The 21,645-nt window shown below is 47.5% G+C and overlaps 1 protein-coding gene across 1 annotated transcript in view; it reads left to right on the top strand.

Moving 5' to 3' along the window:
- GOT2 (glutamic-oxaloacetic transaminase 2) overlaps positions 1-20,235 on the top strand; it is a 34,815-nt gene extending 14,580 nt beyond the window's left edge. The window contains exons 2-10 of the mRNA XM_073307151.1: positions 1,876-2,032; positions 3,703-3,831; positions 4,548-4,607; positions 4,759-4,920; positions 5,641-5,745; positions 8,515-8,665; positions 9,024-9,189; positions 10,383-10,533; positions 16,975-20,235. Coding sequence (XP_073163252.1) covers positions 1,876-2,032; positions 3,703-3,831; positions 4,548-4,607; positions 4,759-4,920; positions 5,641-5,745; positions 8,515-8,665; positions 9,024-9,189; positions 10,383-10,533; positions 16,975-17,097 — 1,204 coding nt within the window. The 3' untranslated portion in view covers positions 17,098-20,235. The remainder of the gene's footprint in view (positions 1-1,875; positions 2,033-3,702; positions 3,832-4,547; positions 4,608-4,758; positions 4,921-5,640; positions 5,746-8,514; positions 8,666-9,023; positions 9,190-10,382; positions 10,534-16,974) is intronic.
- The last annotated feature ends 1,410 nt before the right edge of the window (positions 20,236-21,645 follow it).

Here is a 21,645-nt window from a genome sequence, read left to right as displayed (position 1 = left end):
TCACTTTATACAATAGTCATAAAACATACTGAGGATTTTCCCAGTTTGTTAGAAGTAGGAGTGGTCCCTACCATCACAGAGCAGTACTAAAGATGCATCTAGGACAGCGTAAAAAATGCAACTGTGGTTTTTGTCTGTTTACAGCCTTTTTAGTGCCTTATATTAATTTTAGTGCTGAAAATCCTCAGCTTCCATTGACTCCAGTGGAGTTCTGGCTGCCCAGCACATCTGAAAATCATCAGACCCCTTAGTTGCTACCCATTAATGATTTACAGAGAGTCTGGATTGAGCTGGAGCTGTTTGCTTAGCTGAAGCAAGTCTGAATGTTTTTCCAGATCTCTTGTGATTTGAGCATGTAATGGAATGTAAATTGTTTTGTGTCCAGGATTACTCTAATTAGCAGGGCTCTTAACTGCGTCTGCCACCATAAAAGTTCTTAGTCTGGAGTGGGGGATGAGTACAGTCTTTAGTTGTGCATGCAGCTTAATGGAGAGACACAGCTTCTTGAATTTAGAGTCCAGATTAAAATTGTCACTTCTTGAGGTATCCAGGTCACACAATAATCCTGCTGGCTTGGAAATGCCCTGGTAAAGTGCATTGTTGCATTCATACAGAACCCTTTCAGTTACAACAAAGAGGCTGGCTTTTCCCTCAGATGATGCTTGACAGCAGTGCAGCAGCGCTTATGCCATATCTGTGTCAGGCAAGAGGTAAAATTTAGCTAACAACTAAGTCAAAAATCGCAGATCAAGCAGGAATGCTTTAGAGGCCCAAGGACAGTGGTTTCTGTCAATATGTAAAAATTTAGATATTCAAATGTCCACCCAGTAACTCAGCTTATTGGTAAGATAGGACAATGCTGGCCACCCCCAGGGCCCCCAGATATCTGTAAGTACTCATTCCTGCCCCACCCCAGCCCGCCTCTCCCCCCTCAAGGTAGTCATAGATAATTGATGTAATCAGGATGGTTTCTATAGGTATGTATGTTCCTATTATTATCTTTGTTAAGAGTTCTCTCTTTCTTTGTAACAATGTCCCTGTAAGTACAAATAAATGCAAATAAATTAATAAGAAAATGTATATAACTGGTCACTGTAACACCATACTTTCGAAGCTGTTTACCAGTCTTCCCGGTGCCATAAATAAATCCTCCTTCAGTATTTGCCTATGCGGTCTGATTCTTGGGGAAAAAATCTTCTTGCTTAACAGATTGGCACAGCAAGCAGGGTGTGATCGGGAATCCTCGGAGAGTTTCTCACAACCAGAGATAGAGGTGAGGACCCTTTTACTTTCCACCTCTAGCATGCACCTTGGTTTGGGACTCCCCGAGACACCTCTTCACACCCCTTCTTAATATGAACCAAGTATAGGATGCACAGACAAGAGGACTGAACGGGACTGTGTTTGTGGCCAAGGTTTTTGGGGTGCAGGGATCGCTGGAGGTGAAGGCTGCATCACCAGGTACTGAGCACCAGGGCGTGTGCTGCAGTAGACTGAGCACAAGGGTGTTCAGTCGGTCTCCCCTGAAGTGCCGCTGAAGTGGGCTTCAGGAAGCTGGAATACAGTGTCATATGAGTTGCCCCAGAATCCGTCAACAATACCCTCTACGGGAGGGGGACTCGTTGGCGTGCCCCAGGGAACATCAATGATGCCCTCTACAGGAGGGAGACTCGTTAATTTTATTTTAAACACCAAAAGGTTCAAAAGACAATGGCAAAAAATGAATGGAGTGAGGGTATAAGTATGATGATACCAGTGCCAAAGAGATCCTGTTACAGTTGGCCCATAGGCCAGGATATAACGAACAGCAATAGGCCACGGACCATTTCCTTCTGTTCATAACCCTAATCCTCCCACTTCTATTCCTTGTTGCAGCTCCTGGTGGTCTCATGTGGAGATGGGACCCCCTGATCCTATTTTGGGGGTGACTGAAGCCTTTAAACGAGACACCAATGCTAAGAAGATGAACCTGGGTGTTGGGGCGTACCGGGACGATAACGGGAAGCCATATGTCCTGAACAGCGTTCGCAAAGTAAGCCTAGCACCAGGTGGTATAGGGGGTAAAATCCAAGCATCACGTGATATGAAGTACTGTAGCCAGGAGTCTGTGGGGTGAAGAAGGTCTCAGAGATTGATCCATAGGAAAGACTTTGCTTCTAAACAAACATTTGGCAGATGGGGTTAGTGTGAGTTCCTATTGCCAGCACTAGGGTGGTCTGGAAAATGACTGTTGGATCAAGTTGACTGACATCTGAAGGAAGAACTAAAATACTTCTCTAGGATCAAATCCTGCTCCCGTTGAAGTAAATAACAAATCTTGCCTATGACTTCCATGATGTCAGACTAGGCTCTGGGCTCCCCCTTGGGGATCATGCTGCCTGGATCTCTTAAACTTTTAAGATTTTTTTTTTTTTTAAACAAGACTGATGCAAAGAGCCCTTCCCTAAACCATGCTGTGTCAGTGAGAAAGAGCTGATGCTAATCTAATAAGGGGCAGTCTCATAAATTCCACTGAATCTTACTGGCTTCTCTCTAATCCAATCTGAAATTTTGGACAGGGAAATTGGACACAGATCTGTATTGTCAAACTCATTGAAATCAGCCTCTCTGAGGGAAATTTTCTCCAGGCATCTGAGCCTTGGCAATGACCGTCCCTCTGTTCTGGGTCTACTGGTATGTTCCCCTCCCAAATGCTCATCTCCATTCATACCGTTTAATAGACTCTGGACACAATACAGGTGTCTTTGCATTAGGTGGGATGAATGTGCTAAGGAGAATGTGGTTGAAATCCATTGTTCTTGCTGCTACTATCTGACCTGTGTGGCATGTGGACAGGGGGAGGGATAGCTCAGTGGTTTGAGCATTGGCTTGCTAAACCCAGGGTTGTGAGTTTAATCCTTGAGGGGGCCATTTAGGGATCTGGGGAAAAAATTGGGGATTGGTCCTGCTTTGAGCAGGGTGGTTGGACTAGATGACCTCCTGGGGTCCCTTCCAACCCTGATATTCTGTGATCATCTAGTCTGACCTCCTGCACATTTCAGGCCACAAAATCTCACCCACCAACTCCTGTAATAGGCCCCTAATCTCTGGCTGAGTTACTGAAGTCCTCAAATCATGGTTTAAAGGCTTCAAGTTACAGAGAGTCCACCATTTACACGCATTTAAACCTGCAAGTAACTCGTGCCACATTGCAGAGGAAGGTGAAAACCCCCAGGGTCTCTGCCAATCTGACCTGAAGGAAAATTCCTTCCTGACCCCAAATATGGCCATCAGTTAGACCATTAGGCAGACACCTGGGAAAGAATTCTCTGTAGTAACTCAGAGCTCTCCCCATCTAGTGTCCCGTCCCGCCATTGGAGATACTGACTGCAAGCAGTCACAGATTGGCTACATGCCATTGTAGGCAGTCTCATCATGCCATCCCCTCCATAAACTTATGAAGCTCAGTCTTGAAGACAGTTAGGTTTTTGGCCCCACTGCTCCTCTTGGAAGGTTGTTCCAGAACTGCACTCCTCTGATAGTTAGAAACCTTGACCTAATTTCAAGCCTAAACTTGATGGCCAGTTTATATTCTTGGGTGGTACCTTACCATTGTAATGAGTGCTAAGCGAAGGAAACTTATTAATATATATTACCTCTGGCAGAGCCTTAGGGAGCCTGTAACAAGTTCGCAGAAACTGAACATGTGTGTTCCTTTCTTAGGCGGAGGCCCAGATAGCTGCTAAGATGATGGACAAGGAGTACTTACCCATTGCAGGGCTGGCGGAGTTCAATAAGGCATCAGCTGAGCTGGCACTGGGTGACACCAATGAGGTTATCAAGAATGGCCGGGTAAAGAGCTAGGTGGAAGACTGGACTAAAATACTGTACAAGTAGGGCTGTTCTAACAGGCCACCCTGTAAGCTTTGTACTTGTCAACAAAAGAATTCCATAACCACGAGCCGACATTTCTCTTGCAGAGTGTTTAAAGAGCAACGGATAATACTTCTAGCTCTTGCAGTGCATTGCCTCGGCACATCTCAGAGTGCTTTACAACGGAGGTCAATATCGTTGTCCCCATTTTAGAGGAGAGAACTGAGACAACAAAGCCTGCATGCCTTGCCCATGGTCATCCAGCCAGGAATAGAACCATGTGTTCTGGTCTAACCGTGGCATTGGCCTAACTCTGCTGCCATTGAAGGCAACTCTGAGCACTTCTGAAAAACTCACTTAAGAGGGGAAGTGACCTTGTCCAAGGGCACAAAGAAGACAGTGTTAGAACTGGAGGTGGAGCTCAGCAATTCCTGGCTTCCAGTCCCTGTGATGAGACAGTATTTCAACTAATGTAGAGCCATGTCTTGCTGTTTAGCTAACTTTTAATCTCAGTTTGTATTGTAAGTTACCATTTGAAATTGAGTAAAAGATCCATGGAACATTGTTTTTAACTTCTCAGGCCTGCAGAATTAACTTGCTGTCTTGAACGGGATTTAGGTATTGATGAGTTAAGAATAGATATTTTTTGTGTAGTAGTTTGGCATCTTACGCATTTGCATCCCTTTTCCTTATAGTATGTCACCGTACAGACGATTTCTGGGACTGGGTCTCTAAGAGTTGGAGCCAGTTTCTTGGTGAGTCCCTGAGAAATGGTGATGGGAGGAGAGGGGACATCTGTGGCTGAAGCTCATGCATTGATTTAAACTTCTTACTGCTGGGAGACTGACTTTCCTATGTGCAGTAATGGAATACACCAGTTGAACTTGCTCTCTCTGTCTGCTGTAGCAACGATTCTTCAAGTACAGCCGTGACGTGTACCTGCCCAAACCATCCTGGGGCAACCACACCCCCATTTTTAGGGATGCTGGCATGCAGCTGCATGCCTATCGCTACTATGATCCCAAGACTTGCGGCTTTGACTTCACTGGAGCCTTGGATGACATTTCTGTGAGTTGACTGTTGAGATGGGAGCAAAGGGGGAAGGTAGTGTTGGTAGTCTCATGACCCTACTTACTTATCTTCTAGGCTGAGCCTGAATCTCGGGCCTCTGAGCAGCTCCCTCATCCTGTAGTTGCAATTTCTAGTAGTCATTTGAACCTCTAAAGCAGCAGTTCTCAACCTTTCCAGACTGCTGTACCCCTTTCAAAAGTCTGATTTGTCTTGTGTACCCCAAGTTTCACTTCAGTTAAAAACTACTTGCTTACACAATCCGACATAAAAATACAAAAGTGTCACAGTACACTATTACTGTGCAAAATTGCTGACTTTCTCATTTTTGCCGTTTAATTATAAAAATAAATCCATTGGAATATAAATACTGTGCTTACATTTCAGTGTATTGTATACAGAGCGGAAATGTCTGTATGAAATTTTATTTTGTATGGACTTAATTAGTGCTTTTTTTGTAGCCTGCTGTAACCCCAGATAAATATCTAGATGAGTTGATGTACCCCCTGATTAAGAACCATTTCTCTAAAGGCTCTACAAAACTCATCACACTCTTGAGCACAAGTTGATTTACTGCTACTCACCTCTTACTCCTCATTTCTGATATTGCTGTGCCTTCTAACTCATTGCTTGCCTGTGGCTTAGTTATCGGCAGCTGAAGAAGAAACATCGCTTTAAACATCTCTTGTCTCATGTCACTCTCTGTAACATCTTCTTTAGAAAATTCCCGAGCAGAGTGTCATTCTCTTCCACGCTTGCGCTCACAACCCCACTGGTGTGGATCCCCGACCAGAGCAATGGAAGGAGCTGGCTGCTGTGGTGAAGGTGAGTTATGGGGTGGCCTGGTGTGTATGTCATATCTGTGTTGATACTACTTTTGACATTGTGCCACGTTCCTAGACTTTCTTAGAGCAAAGTCTTGTTATGTAGTCTTTGGTCTCTATTGAGCAATGGCCCATTTGTCCCTTGTCAACTTGGATGGCAACCTTACCTGTCTAAAGTAGAGGGGAGCCCAAGTGTATTGGACGGTGCAGAAGCAGAATTCACATCACATACTCACAGGTCAAACACTCAGCATTCTATGGAAATACGCTGGAGGGTAGGGATACGGTCCAGAGTGACCTAGACAAATGAGAGGATTGGGCCAAAAGAAACCTGATGAGGTTCAACAGGGACAAGTGCAGAGTCCTGCACTTAGGAAGGAAGAACCTCATGCACTGCTACAGGCTGGGGACCAACCGGTTAAGCAGCAGTTCCGCAGAAAAGGAGTGCGGATTACAGTGGACAAAAAGCTGGATATGAGTCAGCAGTGTGCCCTCGTTGCCAAGAAGGCCAACGACATATTGGGCTGTATTAGTAGAAGCATTGCCAGTAGATTGAGAGAAGTGATTATTCTCCTCTATTTAGCACTGGAGAGGCTGCACATGGAGTACTGTGTCCAGTTTTGTTCACCCCACTACAGACGTGGACAAATTGGAGAGAGTCTAGCGGAGGGCAACGAAAATGATTAGGGGGCTGGGGCACATGACTTATGAGGAGAGGCTGAGGGAACTGGGATTGTTTAATCTGCAGAAGAGAATAGTGAGGGGGGATTTGATAGCAGCCTTCAACTACCTGAAAGGGGGTTCCAAAGAGGATGGAGCTAGGCTGTTCTCAGTGGTGGCAGATGACAGAACAAGGAGCAAGGGTCTCAAGTTGCAGTGGGGGAGGTCTAGGTTGGATATTGGGAAACACTATTACACTAGGAGGGTGGTGAAGCACTAGAGTGGGTTACCTAGGGAGTGGTGGAATCTCCATCCTTAGGAACAACGAGGAGTCTGGTGGCACCTTAAAGACTAACAGATTTATTTGGGCATAAGTTTTTGTGGGTAAAAAACCACTTCAGATGCATGGAGTGAAAATTACAGATGCAGGCATTATATACTGACACATGAAGAGAAGGGAGTTACTTCACAACTGGAGAACCAGTGTTGATTGGGCCAATTTGATCAGGGTGGATGTAGTCCACTCCCAATAATTAATAAGGAGGTGTCAATTCCAGGAGAGGCAAAGCTGCTTTTGTAATGAGCCAGGCACTCCTAGTCCCTATTCAAGCCCAAATTAATGGTGTTAAATTTGCAAATGAATTTTAGTTCTGCAGTTTCTCTTTGAAGTCTGTTTCTGAAGTTTTTTTTTTATTCAAGTATAGCTACTTTTAAATCTGTTATAGAATGTCCAGGAACAGACTTCACTAAACCAAGCAAAGATGAGTTTGAATACACACAGAAGAGTTGATGAATAGAGTGTTACTTTGATACCGTCATTCTTTATCGAGCAACTTAAAGGGCAATCTCTTTAGCTGAAGTAGGTTTTCCTATTCCTGAAAGGAATCTTGTCCAACACATTGGCTAGTAGAATGAAGGCTGAAACTTGGGATTCAAATTAGGAAGCTAAACTTTTGTGGCCGACAACAGGAGATCTGTAGATCTGAGACTTCAGAGACCAGCTGCCAAGGAAGAATGTCTCTCTCCCCCCTCCCCAAAAATACCTTTTATATTAAGGCCCATGGCAGGGGTGGCCAACCTAAGCCTGAGAAGGAGCCAGTATTTACCAATGTACATTGCCAAAAAGCCACAGTAATACATCAGCAGCCCCCCATCACCTCCCCCACCCCTGCTCCCAGTGCCTCCCACCCACCAGCAGCCCCACCAATCAGCGCCTCCCCCTCTCTCCCCACACCTTCCAATCAGCTGTTTCGTGGCATGCAGGAGGCGAGGGGGAAGGGGCAGGAAGGAGTGGGGTGGAGTGGGGGCAGGGCCTGTGGCAGAGCCAGGGGTTGAGCAGTGAGCACCCCCTGGCAGATTGGAAAGTTGGCACCTGTGGCTCCAGCCCCAGAGTCGGTGCCTATACAAGGAGCCGCATATTAACTTCCGAGGAGCTGCATGTGGCTCCGGTTGGCCAACCCTGGCCTATGGCATATATCTGTGGCTCAGTGGCACTGGAAACAGTTTCTAGTAAACCAGGGCCAAAGACTCCTACTTCAGTAAGGATTTGCTGAGGGTGACACTGCTACTAAATGATTGCTTGGTTCCTGAATTGAAGAAGGGAACCCAGTGATGTTGGCTTATTAAGTTGTGTTAAAGCATTAGGGCATTAATATGTTTGTCATGGAAGGGGTCAGAAGACTAAAACACTGAACCCAGCTAAATGTTCGTGCCATCTTGGCCATTGGACAGAGGAAGTGATGGGGGACAGGAGGATGCCAACCAACCTGACTAACTGTCACATACTCTGGGGTTAACATGATGAATCTTCCCTTCAGACACACAGTTCTCAAAGTATTTAGCTCAAAGATTAGTGTGTACACACCTTGAATGCAAATGCACTGGTATGTGCTCCATAATGTGTGACTATGCGTGCCACTTTGTGCTGCCTTTTAGTAGCCAGGAGCCCTGGTGGTTGTGGAAATGGCCCACAGCTGGTGCAGTAACATATGGGGGAGGCCCTGCATAAATATCTAGTAACGCTGCTGACTTAATTCCTACAGCTCATAGGTGACCCTGGACATTCAGCCATTAGAAGGGTGAGTGATTGAATCTTTGTTTTCCCTTGCAGAAAAGAAATCTCTTTGCATTCTTTGACATGGCGTACCAGGGCTTTGCCAGCGGGGACATAAACCGGGACTCCTGGGCTGTGCGTCATTTTATTGAGCAAGGCATTAATGTTGTTCTGTCCCAGTCCTATGCCAAGAACATGGGCCTTTATGGTAAGCAGTGGGAAAGGAAGATGGCTCAGAGGTTAATGATGAGATATGGAGCCTTTCACTTGCAGATTGCAGATGTGAAAGCCACCTGCACCATGAGTGACCAAAAATCCCTACCTTCTGGTGGATGCCTACCAGATCCATGACCTTTCGCCTCCTAGAGGCACTCCCCTTTGGCACAGAAGGGAGATCTGGTCAGAGCTGGGGTACTGGGGAAGCTCATGCTACTCTACCTGTGATGTCCCTTCTGCAAATGGGGACTGCTGTGGTGTCCCAGGGCAAGTCTAATCCAAATGCTGGAGGCCTACAACATTGTCTGTTGTGGTAGGATGGGTATCATCTAACTTGGACTGTGTTTCAGGGGAGCGTGTGGGTGCCTTCTCAGTGATCTGCAAGGATGTGGATGAGGCCAAGAGGGTGGAATCCCAGCTGAAGATCCTGATCCGCCCCATGTATTCAAACCCCCCCATCAATGGAGCTCGTATTGCCTCCACCATCCTGACGAGTCCTGACCTGCGGAAGGAATGGTAAGGCAACTCTCCTTCAGAAGACTGTTTGCTTCTAGTCTGCTCATGATGAGACAGGTGCTGCATAGGAATTATTCAGGACAAAGTACTGAAAAAGTCAGGCTAAACCAGCTTCTCCATTGTAGATAGGGAGCACAAAGGAATGAAACCCCAGTGGAGGGTACTTTAGGGTGACCCATCCCATCAGCCACAATGGGGCGTCATCAGCCAAAGAAGGGGGAAATTCAAGAGGCTTACCCTTGAGGGAAACTTCTAAACAGGGCACAGTCTCCCACCATGCCTGCTCAGTGACTGTTGTTAAAATGAAATGTAGTTCCGACTGAACACTGCCCCTCAAGACTCCCAGTCAAATACACTTGTCAAGGTGCTTCCCTGCATGGGTCTCCTCTGTTGCAGTAACGATGCCAGGGAGCTCTGGCACCAAGCTGATAGCGAGCAAAGAGACAGAAAAGCTACTTACACCTCTCTACCTAGAGCTGCAGGGGAGATGCCAGTGTATAGTCCAGCTCTTCCAGGAGGGGAGTTCCTTTAAATACAGCATACTCTCCTTCCTCTGACTATGCTGACTTCCCGCTGCTGCTGCTGCTCCAAACATAGACCCTAGCAGTGCTGTTTGAACAGGTGGACTGATCAGTAAGGTCTGTAGAACTGGACGTTGTCCTGGATGGCATCAGAAATATTTCTGTTCATGATGAGCCCCTTGATATTTAAACTTCATGGCTCGAGTGTGCTTAACAATCAACCCTCTGCAATGGGAAACCCTGTGAGTATGGTGATCTCACTCTGGTCCCCTCTGATTGGAGTCCATATCACACTCACTGTGCATAATCTGGGTTAATAAAGAGCTCCCATCTTCTGATCACAGGAGAGAGAGGCAGCTCCTAAAGCAGTGTGGACTCAACTTCCCACACTGAACTAAAACACTAGGCTTGCTCTGCCTCTTTAACTGAAGCCACCAAAGTGATCTTTTGCCTGTAGCACTCTCAGTTGAATGTGTGCATGACCAGTTTCAAGCAGCAGTGCATAACTTCATTTCAGCATCTCAGGTTGGTGCCCAGTGTGAATTGTGAAGAGGGAAGCTTTAGAAGTGTTTCCTTGGGTAGTCAACTGCATGCTAGTCTCTGTTGTTGTCCTGCCTCACCTTTGTCTGAATCTGATGTCCATGCATCTCCTTCCTGTTGCTCCTCCTGCAGGCTGGAAGAGGTGAAGGGGATGGCTAACCGAATCATTGACATGCGCAACCAACTGGTGGCCAACCTCAAGAAAGAAGGCTCCTCCCACAACTGGCAACACATCACTGACCAGATCGGCATGTTCTGTTACACAGGGCTGAAACCTGAACAGGTAAGTGCGATTCTCAAGAATCTGCTTGAAAAACAATTCCCCTGGACTTGAGGGAACAGGAAGCACATGGATATCCACGGCAGGCTGGGCTTATGGAACACATGCTGTTCATGGGCAGGTGTGGGGAGCTGATGACGAAATAATCTCCCACTTCAGCATTGGCTTTTTCTTTCTAAATATGTCTCAGGTCAGTGTTAAATTAAACTGATAAGATGTACCTGACTTTCATGTAGTCTCCTTGGGGGAATCCCAGTGGGACCTAAGCAGGTTGCCCTAAGGCAGTTTCCAGGAGAAATTCCAGTCCTGTTGGATTGCTCTGTGTGTGTGAGATTCCTGCTGGCTGCATGCTGGTCTGCTCAGTGCATTGCCTTGAAGGAGCAGCTTGTCCTCTCATTGAAAAAGAAGTTGGTCCCTTCTGGGTTGCTAGTGGCTGCATTAGGGAAAACATAGAATTATCATAGAATATCAGGGTTGGAAGGGACCTCAGGAGGTCATTTAGTCCCACCCCCTGCTCAAAGCAGGACCAGTCCCCAACTAAATCAGCCCAGCCAGGGCTTTGTCAAGCCTCACCTTAAAAACCTCTAAGGAAAGAGATTCCCCCACCTCCCTAGATAACACATTCCAGTGTTTCACCACCCTCCTAGTGAAAAAGTTTTTTCTAATATCCAACCTAAACCTCCCCCACTGCTACTTGAGACCATTACTCCTTGTTCTGGCACCTGGTAGCACTGAAAACAGTCTAGATCCATCCTCTTTGGAACCCCCTTTCAGGTAGTTGAAAGCAGCTATCAAATCCCCCCTCATTCTTCTCTTCCGCAGACTAAACAATCCCAGTTCCCTCAGCCTCTCCTCATAAGTCATGTGTTCCAGTCCCCTAATCATTTTTGTTGCCCTCCACTGGACTCTTTCCAATTTTTCCACATCCTTCTTGTAGCATGGGGCCCAAAACTGGACACAGTACTCCAGATGAGGCCTCACCAAAGTCAAATAGAGGGGAACAATCACATCCCTCGATCTACTGGCAATGCCCCTACTTATACAGCCCAAAATGCCATTAGCCTTCTTGGCACCAAGGGCACACTGTTGACTCATATCCAGCTTCTCGTCCACTGTAACCCCTAGGTCCTTTTCTGCAGAACTGCTGCCGAGCCATTCGGTCCCTAGTCTGTAGCGGTGCATGGGATTCTTCCGTCCTAAGTGCAGGACTCTGCACTTATCCTTGTTGAACCTCATCAGATTTCTTTTGGCCCAATTCTCTAATTTCTCTAGGTCCCTCTGTATCCTATCCCTACCCTCCAGCGTATCTACCTCTCCTCCCACTTTAGTGACCTCTGCAAACTTGCTGAGGGTGCAATCCACACCATCCTCCAGATCATTTATGAAGATATTGAACAAAACCAGCCCGAGGACTGACCCTTGGGGTACTCCACTCGATACTGGCTGCCAACTAGACATGGAGCCTTTGATCGCTACCTGTTGAGCCCAACGATCTAGCCAGCTTTCTATCCACCTTATAGTCCATTAATCCAGCCCATACTACTTTAACTTGCTCGCAAGAATACTGTGGGAGACCGTGTCAAAAGCTTTGCTAAAGTCAAGGAACAACATGTCCACTGCTTTCCCCTCATCCAGAGAGCCAGTTATCTCGTAATAGAAAGCAATTAGATTAATTAGGCATGACTTGCCCTGGGTGAATCCATGCTGACTGTTCCTGATCACTTTCATAGAATCATAGAATATCAGGGTTGGAAGGGACCCCAGAAGATCATCTAGTCCAACCCCCTGCCTGCTCGAAGCAGGACCAATTCCCAGTTAAATCATCCCAGCCAGGGCTTTGTCAAGCCTGACCTTAAAAACCTCTAAGGAAGGAGATTCTACCACCTCCCTAGGTAACGCATTCCAGTGTTTCACCACCCTCTTAGTGAAAAAGTTTTTCCTAATATCCAATCTAAACCTCCCCCACTGCAACTTGAGACCATTACTCCTCGTTCTGTCATCTGCTACCATTGAGAACAGTCTAGAGCCATCCTCTTTGGAACCCCCTTTCAGGTAGTTGAAAACAGCTATCAAATCCCCCCTCATTCTTCTCTTCTGCAGGCTAAACAATCCCAGCTCCCTCAGCCTCTCCTCATAACTCATGTGTTCCAGTCCCCTGATCAATTTTGTTGCCCTTCGCTGGACTCTCTCCAATTTATCCACATCCTTCTTGAAGTGTGGGGCCCAAAACTGGACACAGTACTCCAGAGGAGGCCTCACCAATGTCGAATAGAGGGGAACGATCACGTCCCTCGATCTGCTCGCTATGCCCCTACTTATACATCCCAAAATGCCATTGGCCTTTTTGGCAACAAGGGCACACTGCTGACTCATATCCAGCTTCTCGTCCACAGTCACCCCTAGGTCCTTTTCCGCAGAACTGCTGCCTAGCCATTCGGTCCCTAGTCTGTAGCTGTGCATTGGGTTCTTCCGTCACTTATCCTTATTGAACCTCATCAGATTTCTTTTGGCCCAATCCTCCAATTTGTCTAGGTCCTTCTGTATCCTATCCCTCCCCTCCAGCATATCTACCACTCCTCCCAGTTTAGTATCATCCGCAAATTTGCTGAGAGTGCAATCCACACCATCCTCCAGATCATTTATGAAGATATTGAACAAAACCGGCCCCAGGACCGACCCTTGGGGCACTCCACTTGATACCGGCTGCCAACTAGACATGGAGCCATTGATCACTACCCGTTGAGCCCGACAATCTAGCCAGCTTTCTACCCACCTTATAGTGCATTCATCCAGCCCATACTTCCTTAACTTGCTGACAAGAATACTGTGGGAGACCGTGTCAAAAGCTTTGCTAAAGTCAAGAAACAATACATCCACTGCTTTCCCTTCATCCACAGAACCAGTAATCTCATCATAGAAGGCGATTAGATTAGTCAGGCATGACCTTCCCTTGGTGAATCCATGCTGGCTGTTCCTGATCACTTTCCTCTCATGCAAGTGCTTCAGGATTGATTCTTTGAGGACCTGCTCCATGATTTTTCCAGGGACTGAGGTGAGGCTGACTGGCCTGTAGTTCCCAGGATCCTCCTTCTTCCCTTTTTTAAAGATTGGCACTACATTAGCCTTTTTCCAGTCATCTGGGACTTCCCCGGTTCGCCACGAGTTTTCCAAGATAATGGCCAATGGCTCTACAATCACAGCCGCCAATTCCTTCAGCACTCTCGGATGCAACTCGTCCGGCCCCATGGACTTGTGCACGTCCAGCTTTTCTAAATAGTCCCTAACCACCTCTATCTCCACAGAGGGCTGGCCATCTCTTCCCCATTTTGTGATGCCCAGCGCAGCAGTCTGGGAGCTGACCTTGTTAGTGAAAACAGAGGCAAAAAAAGCATTGAGTACATTAGCTTTTTCCACATCCTCTGTCACTAGGTTGCCTCCCTCATTCAGTAAGGGGCCCACACATTCCTTGGCTTTCTTCTTGTTGCCAACATACCTGAAGAAACCCTTCTTGTTACTCTTGACATCTCTGGCTAGCTGCAGCTCCAGGTGCGATTTGGCCCTCCTGATATCATTCCTACATGCCCGAGCAATATTTTTATACTCTTCCCTGGTCATATGTCCAACCTTCCACTTCTTGTAAGCTTCTTTTTTATGTTTAAGATCCACTAGGATTTCACCATTAAGCCAAGCTGGTCGCCTGCCATATTTACTATTCTTTCGACTCATTGGGATAGTTTGTCCCTGTAACCTCAACAGGGATTCCTTGAAATACAGCCAGCTCTCCTGGACTCCTTTCCCCTTCAAGTTAGTCCCCCAGGGGATCCTGGCCATCCGTTCCCTGAGGGAGTCGAAGTCTGCTTTCCTGAAGTCCAGGGTCCGTATCCTGCTGCTTACCTTTCTTCCCTGCGTCAGGATCCTGAACTCAACCAACTCATGGTCACTGCCTCCCAGATTCCCATCCACTTTTGCTTCCCCCACTAATTCTACCCGGTTTGTGAGCAACAGGTCAAGAAAAGCGCCCCCCCCCCAGTTGGCTCCTCTAGCACTTGCGCTAGGAAATTGTCCCCTACGCTTTCCAAAAAATTCCTGGATTGTCTATGCACCGCTGTATTGCTCTCCCAGCAGATATCAGGAAAATTAAAGTCACCCATGAGAATCAGGGCATGCGATCTAGTAGCTTCCGTGAGCTGCCGGAAGAAAGCCTCATCCACCTCATCCCCCTGGTCCGGTGGTCTATAGCAGACTCCCACCACTACATCACTCTTGTTGCACACACTTCTAAACTTAATCCAGAGACACTCAGGTTTTTCTGCAGTTTCGTACCGGAGCTCTGAGCAGTCATACTGCTCCCTTACATACAGTGCTACTCCCCCACCTTTTCTGCCCTGCCTGTCCTTCCTGAACAGTTTATAACCATCCATGACAGTACTCCAGTCATGTGAGTTATCCCACCAAGTCTCTGTTATTCCGATCACGTCATAGTTCCTTGACATCACCAGGACCTCCAGTTCTCCCTGCTTGTTTCCAAGGCTTTGTGCATTTGTATATAAGCACTTGAGATAACCTGTTGATCGCCCCTCATTCCCAGTATGAGGCAGGAGCCCTCCCCTCACAGACATTCCTGCCTGTGCTTCCTCCCGGTATCCCGCTTTCCCACTTACCTCAGGGCTTTGGTCTCCTTCCCCCGGTGAACCTAGTTTAAAGCCCTCCTCACTAGGTTAGCCAGCCTGCTGGCAAAGATGCTCTTCCCTCTCTTCGTAAGATGGAGCCCGTCTCTGCCCAGCACTCCTCCTTCATGGAACACCATCCCATGGTCAAAGAAACCAAAGCCTTCTCTCCGACACCACCTGCGTAGCCATTCGTTGACTTCCACGATTCGACACTCCCTACCTAGGCCTTTTCCTTCCACGGGGAGGATGGACGAGAACACCACTTGCGCCTCCAACTCCTTTATCCTTCTTCCTAGAGCCACGTAGTCCGCAGTGATCCGCTCAAGGTCATTCTTGGGAGTATCATTGGTGCCCACGTGGAGAAGCAGGAAGGGGTAGCGATCCGAGGGCTTGATGAGTCTCGGCAGTCTCTCCGTCACATCGCAAATCTTAGCCCCTGGCAAGCAGCAGACTTCTCAGTTTTCCCGGTCAGGGCGGCAGATAGATGACTCAGTCCCCCGGAGGAGAGAGTCCCCGACCACCACCACCCGCCTTCTCCTCTTGGGAGTGGTGGTCGTGGAACTCCCAACCTCAGGACATAGCATCTCATGCCTTCCAACCAGCGGAGTCTCCTTCTGCTTTCTCGCCCCAGACATATCATCTGGTCCACTCTCCGCAACGATACCTGTGGAGAGAACATGAAAGCGGTTAGTTACCTGTGTCTGTGTTACTGGAACCCGGACATTCCGCTTACCTCTTCTGGAGGTCACATGTTGCCAAGCTTCTTCACTGGCCTCTTGGCTCCTCTGTGCAACCTGCTCTATATCTGTAGAGCTTTGTGCCCCTAGAAGCCTATCCTGAGTTTTGTCCAGAAAATCCTCAGTTTCTCGTATGCAACGCAGGGTCGTTATCTGTTGCTCCAGACCTTCAATCTTCTCTTCCAATATGGAGACCAGCTTGCACTTTGTACAGACAAAGTCGCTTCTGTCCTGTGGAAGAAAGACAAACATGGCACATCCAGTGCGGGTCACAACAGCTGAACCCCCCCCTTCCATATCACCTTCCTACTATGAGCTTTCCTCAGAGCAGTTTGCAAGACATAAGCCTCACTGGGCTCACTCCAGGCGAACTCCCAGGCAAACTCCTGCTGTGAGCTGCTCTGCTGTCCCCGCTGCTCAGCTGGTTCGCGAAGCTCTGGCTATTTTTAAACAGCCAGGCTTCCCTCCTCTAAGTGCTTCAGAATTGATTCCTTGAGAACCTGCTCCATGATTTTTCCAGGGACTGAGGTGAGGCTGACTGGCCTGTAGTTCCCCGGATCCTCCTCCTTCCCTTTTTTAAAGATGGGCACTACATTAGTTTTTTTTCAGTCGTCCGGGACCTCCCCCGATCGCCATGAGTTTTCAAAGATAATGGCCAGGATACTGGGCTGGATGCACCTTTGGTCTGACCCAATACGGCCATTCTTATGTGCCACAGTGCTAGTGAGTATGTTTCAGGGCTGGCCAAAGAACAGTTTGCAGGCCGAGTGCAGCTCAGAGCTCTGTGATGTGACCTGGGGAAGCCACCTACTCTCATATAAACTACAATTCCCCACATGCAGTGCTGAGTCTCTACCTATCTACTGCTAGAATCAGGATGGAGCACTGCATGCTGGGATTCAGTCTCCATGGGCTACACCTTCATTTTAGGCAAACTGATTGTGACTTGAGGCCCTGGCAAGCTGCCAAAGCAGCCCTTCAGTCAGGTGAAGTTTGGACACCCCAGAACTAAGAACTTTTTTGTTTTTTCCCCTTAGGTGGAGCAACTAACCAAGGAGTTCTCCATATACATGACAAAAGATGGCCGGATCTCCGTGGCAGGGGTCACATCTGGTAACGTGGGTTACCTAGCTCATGCAGTACACCAGGTCAGCAAGTAAATGTGGTGGAGCAGACGGCCTTCCCTTCAATGGTCTTTGGACTTTCTGATGCAAGAGGAAGGGGAAGTGCATTTGGGTCCTTGGGGCAAGCGGAATATTTACTTTCAACCACAGCACTTGACTCTGTCATTTAATGTATCTCATGTACAAGGCCTCAGCTAGCGGCATCAACACATCGTAGCCAAAGCCACCTGCCCTCTCTGACAGGGATGTCACTGGTTTCTGCTCCTCTCTTCAGAAGTATCTTCTCGTGTTATGCACCCTCTCCCCTACACAGGCACCCTTCAGGCTTTAAATGTCTTGGCAGAACTACTGCATGTAGAATGATAGAACTTGGACCAAGAGCACTGGGCGCCAAGTGGCGTCTCTGTGCCCATCCCTTACTTGGGAGGGGAGAAGGCTTCATAACCTAGTTCAGTTACTGTTTTTAAATGAGCTAGAACAGGATCAAGACCCTGTCTTCCCACTCTGAAAGGAGATCAAGTAAAGCATCACTGCATTCATGTAAACAGGGAAACCTGTCCTTACACACTGTGGTGGGGTAGAGCAAAAGCTTGAGCTGTGTGAGCCACTGCAGCCCAATTGTCCATTTGTACAGCATGTCTGCTTGTTTTGCTCCCGTCATTCGAGGAAGGTCACTGAAGCTGAAAACTCTGTATGTAATTGAAGGTTTTTGGAGTCTGCTCCTCATGGGCAGTGGGTGGAGCCCCTATTCAGGGAGCCTAGTCCCTAGCTCTGCCCCTTCCGCTGCCACCCACTTCTCCCCTGGTGGCTGGAGCCCTGAGCCCCCCCACCCAACCTGCTTGGAAGAGCCCCGGGCTGGCGTGTGTAGTGCAGTTTGTGCATAATAAGCACAAATTTCCACCATGAAACCCACAACCGGCGGCGTCCGCCAGCAGCAGCTGCACTAGGGGAGGTTAAGCCTCCCCAGCCTGTTCTACCCATCGCCCATGCTGCTCCTCCAGATTGGTAGTTGTAGGGGGAGTGAATATGGCATACAAGTCTTGCTTGAAAAACAGCTTTTGATCAAATGTCCTAGAAAACCAGCTTGAGATCCCAGATGATTAACCCTCAGCCTGTGTGGACTTGCATCACCAACGTATTTTTAAAATTGATTCCTCCTTTCCTGTCCGAGTGCTACCGATGAGGGGCCTGTACCACCTTTGCAGCAATAGGAGCATGAAAGGAGAAAGCACTTTCCAGAGAGCGCATGCATGAGGGATACTGATTACACAGTCACAATCTAAGCCTCTGAATGCCACTTCTGGGGGTTGGTTTTGTCTCTAACAATTGCAGAAAAATAACACAGAGGGTCTGAATTTGCTTCTGAACAAGTAAAACGGAAAAGCTTTAGGGAACTCGTGATATCAAAGCCTGAATAATTTCTGGCTTTTCTTTCTAGTCAGGAATCTCATCTCCCTTCAGAAAAAGGAGTGGTGCTGTTAGGGCATGTAAGATAGATCAGTGCCTCTCTGGGGTTGTCGTGTCTCACTTTAATCTTGTTTGGAAACATGGCTTGCTTCATTCTCCCCCTCCCACGCCTCCCCAAGTGCCATTCGCACAGAAGTAGAGTGATTCCTCCTACGCTAAGATTCTGCTCTGAAAAATGGCCCCTTATTTTGCCTGACCTGATCGTGGTGTGTAGTCTCCTATCCCTGCTACTAGAGAGACAACCAGTCTTAGCTGTTAGGAATCTGAAATTGCTGCTTTTCCTCCAGAGCTGAGAGAGAGAGAGAAGGCTGACTTCAATTCCTTGTGCATCAACAGCCCTAACTGGCCTGGGTTTGAGACTTAGTTATACCTGTGTAACCTCCTGAAAGCACGGGGGTTGTGCCCAGGTGTCGGGAGAGTATACTTAAACTGAACTCTCAGCACTCCTGGTCATATGCAGGAAGGAAAGATTCCATTCTGAAGGACAGCTCATTTTAAAAAAAACAAAAACAAAAAACCCTTTTTCCTTGTAAACTAAGAGTTGTCTCTTAGCAACTGATCAATAAACATGGAACCCCATGATGTCTCTTCTTTCACAGTCACTCTTCAGAGTGGAAGTGGACTTTGATATTTAATCCTGAATAGACTCTCCTGCACACCACTGAAGCCATATTGATCAATTCTGGCTTTCCACTGTTTGTCAGATGAAACCAACTCTTAAGGCTGAGCCCCTCCCCATTTTGTCTCTTCTTCCACAGTGTATGTCATCTTATAACCAATGAGCTGGGTTTCCATAGTTCTCCCCCCATACACCCCAATTTTAGAGGTTGAGGCTGCATTCAAATCTCTTGGGCTATGCTTAAAGCCCATGGCTTCCCATTGATTTGAGAAAGAGTTACATGGCTAAAACTCCAGTTCACTTATTTAAAAAGTAATTGGAACAGTTTGAATGGAAATTGGTTTTAAGAGCTCAGCAGGCCTTAAAGCAAACACAACAATGAAGTGTTTCCGTCGTGTCTGGCTGCATGAAGTTCTCCGTTGCTGAAGGTAGAGGCCTGAATGTGAGCATACATGAGGACACCTGCAAGGTACTGCTGCCCCCTCTGATCCCCATGTGTTTTCTTTTTTTCCTACTCACTCCCAGATTGGCTCCATCTCTCTTATAACTGTCCATGGGGATCTTTCCTGTTTTAGTCCCTAGAGGGCTTTTTGCTGATCGACAGGCAGCTGTCACTTCTGTAGTTCCTTCCTACCACTGTTCCATCCCGAACAGCTGAGAATACCCTGGTCTACCCTAAGCCACCACCTCTATACCCAGAAGTAAAGGAGGATTCTAGCCTGTCCCAGGTAAAGAGAAGTCAATTGCACTTTAATGGCAGTGGTGATATAGATGTCCTCCTGCATGGGAGTTACTGAAGCCACCTGCCCAAAGCCTTCACTTCTTTCTGATTCTCATGTGCATCTGGTTAGGGAATTACTTTTTTGTGCTGTGGTTCTAAGCTTGTGTGTGCTTCCAGCTCTGATCTTCACCTCTCTAGGCAAGCCGTCTGCCATGGGCTAGTCATTTAGGCCTTTATGCAGCCTGTTCTCTGTTACGATAAAACTGTTACAGCTGGAGTGTATCCATGTTTCTCTGAATAAGTCTGTAACACCTTCATTGACATTTTTTTCTGTTGCCAATTACAAACAGTCCATCTAGGCTCACAAGTCAGTCTGTTCTTGGGAAGATTGTTCTAAAGTTAACACTAAACAAAACTTCTTACAGCACTTTATCCAAATATTAAACCAGGTATTTTGGATTAAAAAAAAGAAGAAATTGTTCAGCACTAGCGTGGCTGAGGTTTTGAAAGCCTCCAGTTGGTGCATCTCCACCTTGAGCTACCTTCGGCCTGACTCTTCAAAGGTGCCGGGGGAGGGGTTCCTATACCCCACCCCATACCTGTGGGTGCGATTGGTTGGGGAGCGGGCTACCATAACTGCTGCACCAGCACGGTGGGGGAAGTCCACTGTGCCTTGGAGGGAACTCATGACAAACGGCTTTCAAGTCTTCTCTAGGAGCAGCATAATACACTGCCCCGGGCTCAGGCCTTGTGGCAAAGCCATGAATGAGCCCTGTTTTCAGGGGAGATTGCCTCCAGACCAGGCAAGAGCCAATTAACCAGAAACGCAAATATCCTGAAACAATGGCCAAATAGAGGAATAAGAATGGATCTTACAATGGCGAAAGCTTCAGTTAGTCTGATTCAGCAACACCACCAGCCGAGTCCTCACCGTAATGCTCCGCTCACTACGTTGGCACCGTGTGGGATTCTGAGTGTTGTCAGGTGTGTGTTCTCTCTGTATGCTGTTCCAGCCCTGTGCAGGTAGTTGATTCAGCCAACCTTGATAGCACTACTCAGAAAGACCATGGACTCAGTTTGGTGACGAAGGCCCTTGGCCAGGTTTGTCGCCCTCAAGGCACAGTACTAGCACCTTGGCTCCATGGTTACAGGCACACTAAGACGAGTGCCAGTCAGCAGCAGGAATTTCTGCTGTCCCTTTGGCCGCACAAAGGGCTAAGGCAAGGTACACCAACATTTATAGACTGAGACAAACGACTTACGTTCCACCTTACATGTTTTGTGACATCAGCTTGGCCCCTGGTATCATGCTCCAGGTGTCTCAGGCAAAACATCCTCTTACCTGGTGTTAGGTCAGAATGGCCCTGGGCTAATCTTTTGGAGTGTTCTCACATGTGCCCACTTTCTGTTGCTTTTAGGAGTGCTTTTTAGCAATGCGAGCAATACTTTTGCCATGGTCATATATTGCAGAGGTTCTCAAAATTGGGGGGTGTGAGAAGCTGCTCTTTCTGCAGAGCTGGATGGCAGTATAGGTACTTGGGTGGCAGGAGCTGGGTGAGGGGCTTTAAAGGACCACAGACACAAAGAGGGGACATAATCAAATAAGTTTGAGAACCTCTGATCTATTGGATAGTGAATTTGTAAACATCTATTTTAATACATGGCTTAACTTTATTCACAACCTCTGGTTCAGGCCTCAGGGCTTACTCCAAGCTCCCCACCCCCCAACACACACACAACAGGGATTCCTCAAGTGGCACTGAGATGTAGCTGCGTC

The sequence above is a fragment of the Lepidochelys kempii genome, chromosome 12 (genome assembly GCF_965140265.1).
Source record: "Lepidochelys kempii isolate rLepKem1 chromosome 12, rLepKem1.hap2, whole genome shotgun sequence".
Taxonomy (NCBI): domain Eukaryota; kingdom Metazoa; phylum Chordata; order Testudines; family Cheloniidae; genus Lepidochelys; species Lepidochelys kempii.
Note: the sequence above shows the minus strand (reverse complement) of the source record. Positions and strands in the feature narration are given on the sequence as shown.